At 48.2% G+C, this 9,286-nt stretch overlaps 1 protein-coding gene across 1 annotated transcript; it reads right to left on the bottom strand.

Annotated features, from left to right (window-relative positions):
* Nucleotides 1-348: 348 nt before the first annotated feature.
* On the bottom strand, nt 349-8,507 carry LOC311235240 (uncharacterized protein). The gene is made up of 5 exons (XM_084322651.1): nt 6,963-8,507; nt 6,624-6,828; nt 6,131-6,192; nt 2,718-2,803; nt 349-478 (listed from the first exon to the last, which is right to left on the bottom strand). The coding sequence occupies exons 1-5, from the start codon at nt 8,475-8,477 to the stop codon at nt 418-420; spliced, it is 1,929 nt and encodes a 642-aa protein (XP_084178777.1). The 5' UTR covers nt 8,478-8,507; the 3' UTR covers nt 349-417.
* Nucleotides 8,508-9,286: the final 779 nt, after the last annotated feature.

Raw genomic sequence — 9,286 nt, 5'->3', positions numbered from 1 at the left:
TTGAATAATGTAAACCCAATCACACGGCTATAGCTATAGTGGAATAGACTGTATTCCATATACCGTCTTGTTCTCTATTGTTATTATTTATTGTTGTTGGTTGTATTTATTTCTTACCTTGCTTAGTACGCACATCGTAAGAGAAACATTCCACTGCGCATCTCACTGTTCACGAGTTGAAACCACACAAATGACAACAGACACAAAGGATACGTTTAACGAATTCCATATAAATCTATAGCTTATTAGTTATAGTTTATTAACATTAAACATATTGATCATACAAAAATAAAGAGGCGGGCAGAGATTCAAATAACAAGACATCAAATATAATTCATTACATTCAGTTGTTGCTTCATAATAGGTTGTTAAATGAGTCAACATGAAATTAACATGGAATTACAATTATTCTCGCTGTCACTCTTCTGTGGTTCTTTTCAATCTGGTCTTGAGCTCAGACATGAGAGGATTCCCCAACCTGGAGACACACATGAACGCCTTTGAATAACCATGACACGAAACACAATGAAGACATAAGCATGACTGAACCACCTCCATCTAAGAACCATAAATAAATATTGAATATGGTAAAAGGAGAAATGGTAAATGGTGGATTTATACAACAGCTTTTATCCAAAGCACTTTACAATTTTGTTCCTCACATTCACCCATTCACTCACAGATTCACACACCGACGGCAGAGGCAACCATCATGCAAGGTGCCAACCTGCTCATCGGGAGCAATTAGGGGTTAAGTGTCTTGCTCAACGACACTTCGATGCGCTGCCCGGGAGGAGCAGGAATAGAACCGGACGACTGCTCTACCTCCTGAGCCACTATATATATTATTTATTCTTAAAGTTCATATCTATCTATCCACACCTGTCTGCACATACCTGCATATACATACTTACATACTTTTTACATATCTGTAGATACTATATCTATATCTGTACATATCCCTTACCTACTCTTGCTATATACGCTGCTGGCCAGTATGACTTACTATTGTCTTTATACCTGTATCACTGTACATATTAATACTACAACTATGTACATACATCTGATTAGCACTATTACTCAGTAGCAGTGTTGGGCAAGTTACTTTAAAAAAGTAACTAGTTACTATTGCGTTACTTTCAAGTAATTTTCTTACATAAACAACATACACAAATCTAAACTATTTTAATGTTGCTGTGGGACGAAGTGAGACTAGCCTCTAATCAAATGCCATGTATGTAGATATTATTATAATTACTATGTTTATATAGTGGATCATACAAATACAATAGATGTTTTGGAACTTTTTATATCATGTATTGCCCCTCAACAGGCCACAACTGGGCAACATTAAATTATGCTTGTTAAGCACTATACCAAAAATAAATAACAAATATATACTGATTGATTGAACATTTTAATTAACAGGTTGCAGAATGGGTACAGTACAGTACAGCTCAATACACACAATTGTTAAGGGGATGCAGACCAGAAAAAGACTTTCGTCTTGTTTACATCAGGGTCCCCCATTTTCAATTCATGACATTTATGACATACACAACATACAGATATAAGAATCTAATCTAATCATCTTCTAAACAAATCTAATCATGACATTTAAGACATGCATGACATACAGATATATATATATATATCTGACTGAGCACCTGAAGACTGTGCTATTAAACCAGGAAGTGCAACACTGTCAGCAGAGTAGAGCCTCCACTACTGCAGTGCAACACACAACTAACACAAGAGTGAACAAAAAACGCTCATGGACCCGCGGTCTGTCATTGACTGCTCGCTTGTGTTGTTCGTTGGATTCGTTTTGGATTATTTGGCCGCCAAACAAACTATCAAAACGTACACGGACCACGGTCTCACGCTGACTGAGTCGCTTGTGTTGTGGCTGTGTCAGACTCTGGAGGCACCCGCCCACCTCTACCTTTGATTGGCTTACCCCAATCACGCTGAGGTTGGCTGAGAAGGACAGAATGCCTCTCGGCGCAGAGATCTTTCGTGTTATTTTTTTTCGTAGCCGCATTTTGCGGAGACGCTCTCTGATTGGCCACTTCATGTGACATGTTTGCCCAATCGTGTGACGCCTGTTTCTACACCGGTTAATTAAGCTTAGGCACTCTTTCGAAGTTGGTTAAGGTTAGAGTTTGTCTTAGAGCAGGGCGATAGAACACCAGCCCTGATTCCAAACTCTAACCTTTTGGGCGATTGGACGCACATGTCAGTGGCCAATCAGAGAGCGCCAGTCAGTGGCCAATCAGAGAGCGTCTCCGCAAAATGCGTCTACGAAAAAAAATAACGCAGATCTTTCCGATATAAAAAAAAAAGCTTCAATCATAGACAGTAACGCGCCGCATTTTTTGGCAGTAACGGTAACGGCGCTATTAAGATTGGAAGAGTAATCCGTTAGATTACTCGTTACTGAAAAAACTAATGCCGTTAGTAACGCCGTTCTTTATAACGCCGTTACTCCCATCACTGCTCAGTAGTACTCATTTATATATTTTATACCAAGTTTAATCACCTGTAGGCCTACATTGTATATTACTATTGTACTTTACTGTTACATTTGCACTCTGTTCTTTTTGTTGTAGGTTACTGTACTTGTGCTGCATGATGACAATACATTTGAATCAAATGTAATGTAATGTAATCAGTCAAATGTGAAAATACGAGTGTGAAATGTAAGGTCTCTCTACCCCGGGTGTCTTGGAGGCATCCATTTTGTTTTACGGCCTTCCTCCTTGGGATCTTTATCCTCTCCTTTTGCTTCCAGGTCAGATTTCTGTTGAACACATGGCATTTTCATGAATCAAAACAATATGGCTTTGAAATTATTGTCTTTCAGCAGTTCCCCTAGAAGTTTTGGGGCATAGGGGATTTGTAGAAATGCTGGTTCCACTCCCAGAAGAAGCTGTAGTCCCCTGTGGCAGTTTAAACATGACATATCTGTATGTATCTGTATTAGCAGTTTAAACATGATATATCTGTATAGCAGTTTAAACATGATATATCTGTATAGCAGTTTAAGCATGATATATCTGAATCTGTATAGCAGTTTAAACATGATGTATCTGTATAGCAGTTTAAACATGATATATCTGTATAGCAGTTTAAGCATGATATATCTGTATCTGTATAGCAGTTTAAACATGATGTATCTGTATAGCAGTTTAAACATGATATATCTGTATAGCAGTTTAAACATGATATATCTGTATCTGTATAGCAGTTTAAACATGATGTATCTGTATAGCAGTTTAAACATGATATATCTGTATCTGTATAGCAGTTTAAACATGATATATCTGTATCTGTATAGCAGTTTAAACATGATATATCTGTATCTGTATAGCAGTTTAAACATGATGTATCTGTATCTGTATAGCAGTTTAAACATGATGTATCTGTATCTGTATAGCAGTTTAAACATGATGTATCTGTATCAGTGAGAGGGTTAGTGTGGTGGCAGTGAGAGGGTTAGCGTGGTGGCTGTGAGAGGGTTAGTGTGGTGGCAGTGAGAGGGTTAGTGTGGTGGCAGTGAGAGGGTTAGCGTGGTGGCTGTGAGAGGGTTAGTGTGGTGGCAGTGAGAGGGTTAGTGTGGTGGCAGTGAGAGGGTTAGTGTGGTGGCAGTGAGAGGGTTAGTGTGGTGGCAGTGAGAGGGTTAGTGTGGTGGCAGTGAGAGGGTTAGTGTGGTGGCAGTGAGAGGGTTAGTGTGGTGGCAGTGAGAGGGTTAGTGTGGTGGCAGTGAAAGGGTTAGTGTGGTGGCAGTGAGAGGGTTAGTGTGGTGGCTGGTGGCTGTGAGAGGGTTAGCGTGGTGGCTGGTAGCTGTGAGAGGGTTAGTGTGGTGGCTGTGAGAGGGTTAGCGTGGTAGCTGTGAGAGGGTTAGCGTGGTGGCTGGTAGCTGTGAGAGGGTTAGCGTGGTGGCTGGTAGCTGTGAGAGGGTTAGCGTGGTGGCTGTGAGAGGGTTAGCGTGGTGGCTGTGAGAGGGTTAGCGTGGTGGCTGGTGGCTGTGAGAGGGTTAGTGTGGTGGCTGTGAGAGGGTTAGCGTGGTGGCTGGTAGCTGTGAGAGGGTTAGCGTGGTGGCTGGTGGCTGTGAGAGGGTTAGCGTGGTGGCTGGTAGCTGTGAGAGGGTTAGCGTGGTGGCTGGTGGCTGTGAGAGGGTTAGCGTGGTGGCTGGTGGCTGTGAGAGGGTTAGCGTGGTGGCTGTGAGAGGGTTAGCGTGGTGGCTGGTGGCTGTGAGAGGGTTAGCGTGGTGGCTGTGAGAGGGTTAGCGTGGTGGCTGTGAGAGGGTTAGTGTGGTGGCAGTGAGAGGGTTAGTGTGGTGGCAGTGAGAGGGTTAGCGTGGTGGCTGGTAGCTGTGAGAGGGTTAGCGTGGTAGCTGTGAGAGGGTTAGTGTGGTGGCTGGTGGCTGTGAGAGGGTTAGCGTGGTGGCTGGTGGCTGTGAGAGGGTTAGCGTGGTGGCTGTGAGAGGGTTAGCGTGGTGGCTGGTGGCTGTGAGAGGGTTAGCGTGGTGGCTGTGAGAGGGTTAGCGTGGTGGCTGTGAGAGGGTTAGTGTGGTGGCAGTGAGAGGGTTAGTGTGGTGGCAGTGAGAGGGTTAGCGTGGTGGCTGGTAGCTGTGAGAGGGTTAGCGTGGTAGCTGTGAGAGGGTTAGTGTGGTGGCTGGTAGCTGTGAGAGGGTTAGCGTGGTGGCTGGTAGCTGTGAGAGGGTTAGCGTGGTGGCTGGTAGCTGTGAGAGGGTTAGCGTGGTGGCTGGTAGCTGTGAGAGGGTTAGTGTGGTGGCAGTGAGAGGGTTAGTGTGGTGGCAGTGAGAGGGTTAGTGTGGTGGCAGTGAGAGGGTTAGTGTGGTGGCAGTGAGAGGGTTAGTGTGGTGGCAGTGAAAGGGTTAGTGTGGTGGCAGTGAGAGGGTTAGTGTGGTGGCTGGTGGCTGTGAGAGGGTTAGCGTGGTGGCTGGTAGCTGTGAGAGGGTTAGTGTGGTGGCTGTGAGAGGGTTAGCGTGGTAGCTGTGAGAGGGTTAGCGTGGTGGCTGGTAGCTGTGAGAGGGTTAGCGTGGTGGCTGGTAGCTGTGAGAGGGTTAGCGTGGTGGCTGTGAGAGGGTTAGCGTGGTGGCTGTGAGAGGGTTAGCGTGGTGGCTGGTGGCTGTGAGAGGGTTAGTGTGGTGGCTGTGAGAGGGTTAGCGTGGTGGCTGGTAGCTGTGAGAGGGTTAGCGTGGTGGCTGGTGGCTGTGAGAGGGTTAGCGTGGTGGCTGGTAGCTGTGAGAGGGTTAGCGTGGTGGCTGGTGGCTGTGAGAGGGTTAGCGTGGTGGCTGGTGGCTGTGAGAGGGTTAGCGTGGTGGCTGTGAGAGGGTTAGCGTGGTGGCTGGTGGCTGTGAGAGGGTTAGCGTGGTGGCTGTGAGAGGGTTAGCGTGGTGGCTGTGAGAGGGTTAGTGTGGTGGCAGTGAGAGGGTTAGTGTGGTGGCAGTGAGAGGGTTAGCGTGGTGGCTGGTAGCTGTGAGAGGGTTAGCGTGGTAGCTGTGAGAGGGTTAGTGTGGTGGCTGGTAGCTGTGAGAGGGTTAGCGTGGTGGCTGGTAGCTGTGAGAGGGTTAGCGTGGTGGCTGGTAGCTGTGAGAGGGTTAGCGTGGTGGCTGGTAGCTGTGAGAGGGTTAGTGTGGTGGCTGTGAGAGGGTTAGCGTGGTGGCTGTGAGAGGGTTAGTGTGGTGGCTGTGAGAGGGTTAGCGTGGTGGCTGGTAGCTGTGAGAGGGTTAGCGTGGTGGCTGGTGGCTGTGAGAGGGTTAGCGTGGTGGCTGGTAGCTGTGAGAGGGTTAGTGTCGTGGCTGGTAGCTGTGAGAGGGTTAGCGTGGTGGCTGGTGGCTGTGAGAGGGTTAGTGTGGTGGCTGTGAGAGGGTTAGCGTGGTGGCTGGTAGCTGTGAGAGGGTTAGCGTGGTGGCTGGTAGCTGTGAGAGGGTTAGCGTGGTGGCTGGTAGCTGTGAGAGGGTTAGCGTGGTGGCTGGTGGCTGTGAGAGGGTTAGCGTGGTGGCTGGTGGCTGTGAGAGGGTTAGCGTGGTGGCTGGTAGCTGTGAGAGGGTTAGCGTGGTGGCTGGTGGCTGTGAGAGGGTTAGCGTGGTGGCTGGTACCTTGTTTTCTTCTCTCGCCCCCCATTGTGTTTTCCTCAGAACAGGAAACCCAGCCCCTAGTCCTGAAAGAACAAAGTGCAACACATTATTAATTCATTAGAAATCTTCCCTTAAGACAGTGGACTGTAAGAATGAATAGAATAGAACAGATCGCTCACAATAAACATTTAGGTAGTCAAAATCAAAAATAAGAATAAAAATACAGCCAGGGATATACTGTACATTTTAAATATGTATATACATTCCAAAATATATAGCCAAAAAATATACAGTAATATATAAAGTAAATGTACAGTAATACATGTAGAAAAGAAAATGTAAAACTTGTAAGTCGCTTTGGATAAAAGCGTCAGCTAAATGACTAAATGTAAAATGGGTCAATGTGAGAGTAAAAAGTCATGGGTCAAAAGTCCAGAAAGCAGGGTATACAGTCAAAGTGCCCTGTCCTGTCCTGTAGCTGTCCTGTAGCTGTCCTGTCCTGTAGTTTACTCACCAGGCAGTTTTATTCCTAGGCCCAAGCCTCCCATCGGCGACCCTGCGAGGCCTCTGATTGGCTGGTGTCTGGAGGGCTTCGGGGGGGTGGGCTCCAGCGAGGGCATCTGCAGGAGGGAGCGTGGGTCTGTAGGAGGTCTCACCAGGGGATTCTTAACGGCAATCCTCGACTTCTGAGGGGTGCAGTCCAACATGGAGACATCGACCTACAAAAACATTTTTAATAAAAAAAGATTGCATTTATGGAATCATAAGAATCTGTAAAGGTCATACTGTGGATGAATGAAGGTCATACTGTAGATGAATGATTGGATTTATTATTTTGATAGTGAAGCGTTACCTTAAGCTGATCTCCAGATGTGTTCAGCGCAGGTACTGATGATCCGTCCCTCTCCTCTGTGTTCAGCCCAGGTACTGATGACCTGTCTGTCTCCTCAGTCTCCAGCCCAGGTACTGATGACCCGTCTGTCTCCTCTGTGTTCAGCCCAGGTACTGATGACCCGTCTGTCTCCTCTGTGTTCAGCCCAGGTACTGATGACCCGTCTGTCTCCTCCGTCTCCAGCCCAGGTACTGATGACCCGTCTGTCTCCTCTGTGTTCAGCCCAGGTACTGATGACCAGTCTGTCTCCTCTGTGTTCAGCCCAGGTACTGATGACCAGTCTGCCTCCTCAGACCATCCACACTGTGCTTCGTCTAGTAAGGGAACCTTATTTCTACAGGTCTGATCGTGGGATTCTAAGTCTGTCTCCCCACCTGAATAAGATTCCTTCCTCACAACTCCTTCCCCTAACAAAGCCTTGTGTCCCTCGTGACGAGGAGGCACGTCCTCCGTCTCCTCAGATAGAGTTGAACAACCCTCTCTTATCTCAGTCATCTCCGGGGATTCATCTTTGATTTCTACCAGATCGTCTCTGAAACTAACATCAATCTCTGTTCCAGTTTGATCCGACAGTCCAGTGTTTGAAAGCCCAGGAATGATCTCCCTCCGTGATCCAGTTTCCGTCTTTTCCGGCTCTCCGTCGTCCCGAGACTCATCTGCCGACTCATTGCGTTTGGCCTCCGACGATACAAGCGTTGCGTCAGTCGGCTTCCCTGAAGCGATTATTCCCAGAGGTATCGTGTACGTGAATTGGTCCTCGCCCGTTTGCTCCATCAATCCATCCTCGGTTTCAGACGGTCTTGCGGACGAATCATCGATCAAGGTATCTGCCGTCTCCAGTTTGCCTTGAGATAATCCAGAGCCGGCAAATTTCAGGAGTTCAGCCTCGTTTTCTGGTGGGTCCAATTCACCTATGGATTGGTCAGAGAATCCTGACTCTGCTGATGGTGAAGACTCTTTCTCCTCCACTAGCTGCTCTTCATCAGTCGGCTCCGACAGCTCTTCATGTCTCTTCACCTCATCTGATGGAGGGGTTTCTCCGTCTCTTCGTAGTCCCGGTTCCGACTCCTCCACTGGTTCCTCTTCCGTTGAGTCGATGAGAAGTTTAGGCTCATCTCTACCCTCCGTCAAAACGGTCTCTATCCACATGTCAAGCACGTCTTCATCCGTCTCCTCGCCGTGTCCGATGACCGTCTCCCCCGTGGCCTCCGCACGGTTTCCTGATCCATCCTCTTCTTCACTTCCCTTTGATGGAACAACTTTGCCCTCTGGTTCAGACTCCACTTCCATTGATTCATCAGATAATTCAGTATCCTCTTCCATCGCAGCTGTCGTCTTCTCACTCTGTACATTCACTGCAATCTCTGGTCCATCGACCATCCTGCTGGTCTCTCCGGCTTCTGGTCCATCCACCATCATGCTGGTCTCTCCAGATTCTGGTCCATCCACCGACCTGTTGGTCTCTCCATCCACCATCCTGCTAGTCTCTACATCACCCGACCTGTTGGTCTCTCCATCCACCGTCCTGTTGGTCTCTCCATCCACCGTCCTGTTGGTCTCTCCATCCACCGTCCTGTTGGTCTCTCCATCCACCTTCCTGCTGGTCTCTCCATCCACCGTCCTGTTGGTCTCTACATCCACCGACCTGTTGGTCTCTACATCCACCATCCTGCTGGTCTCTCCATCCACCTTCCTGCTGGTCTTTCCATCCACCATCCTGTTGGTCTCTACATCCACCATCCTGTTGGTCTCTACATCCACCATCCTGCTGGTCTCTCCATCCACCATCCTGCTGGTCTCTCCATCCACCATCCTGCTGGTCTCTCCATCCACCGTCATGGTGGTCTCTCCATCCACCGTCCTGCTGGTCTCTCCATCCACCGCCCTGCTGGTCTCTCCATCCATCATCATGTTAGTCTCTCCATCCACCGTCCTGTTGGTCTCTCCATCCACCGTCCTGTTGGTCTCTCCATCCATCATCCTGTTGGTCTCTCCATCACCCGTCCTGCTGGTCTCTCCATCCACTGCCATGCTGGTCTCTCCATCCACCGCCCTGCTGGTCTCTCCATCCATCATCCTGTTGGTCTCTCCATCCACCATCCTGCTGGTCTCTCCATCCACCGTCCTGTTGGTCTCTCCATCCATCATCCTGTTGGTCTCTCCATCACCCGTCCTGCTGGTCTCTCCATCCACTGCCATGCTGGTCTCTCCGTCACCCGTCCTGCTGGTCTCTCCATCACCCGTCCTGCTGGTCTCTCCATCCACTGCCATGCTGGTCTCTCCGT

Source organism: Notolepis coatsorum (genome assembly GCF_963971535.1).
Source record: "Notolepis coatsorum genome assembly, chromosome: 10".
Classification (NCBI taxonomy): Eukaryota; Metazoa; Chordata; class Actinopteri; order Aulopiformes; family Paralepididae; genus Notolepis; species Notolepis coatsorum.
The sequence above is the reverse complement of the archived record's forward strand: the minus strand, read 5'-3'. Positions and strand labels throughout refer to the sequence as shown.

Coding starts and splice junctions, on each gene's coding strand:
- LOC311235240 (XM_084322651.1), bottom strand. CDS start 8,477: ATGGTGGATGGAGAGACCAACAGGTCGGTGGATGGACCAGAATCTGGA. Junction 6,829..6,962: donor CATCTGGAGATCAGCTTAAG/GTAACGCTTCAC, acceptor ATGTTTTTGTAG/GTCGATGTCTCCATGTTGGA. Junction 6,193..6,623: donor CCTAGGAATAAAACTGCCTG/GTGAGTAAACTA, acceptor TTGTTCTTTCAG/GACTAGGGGCTGGGTTTCCT.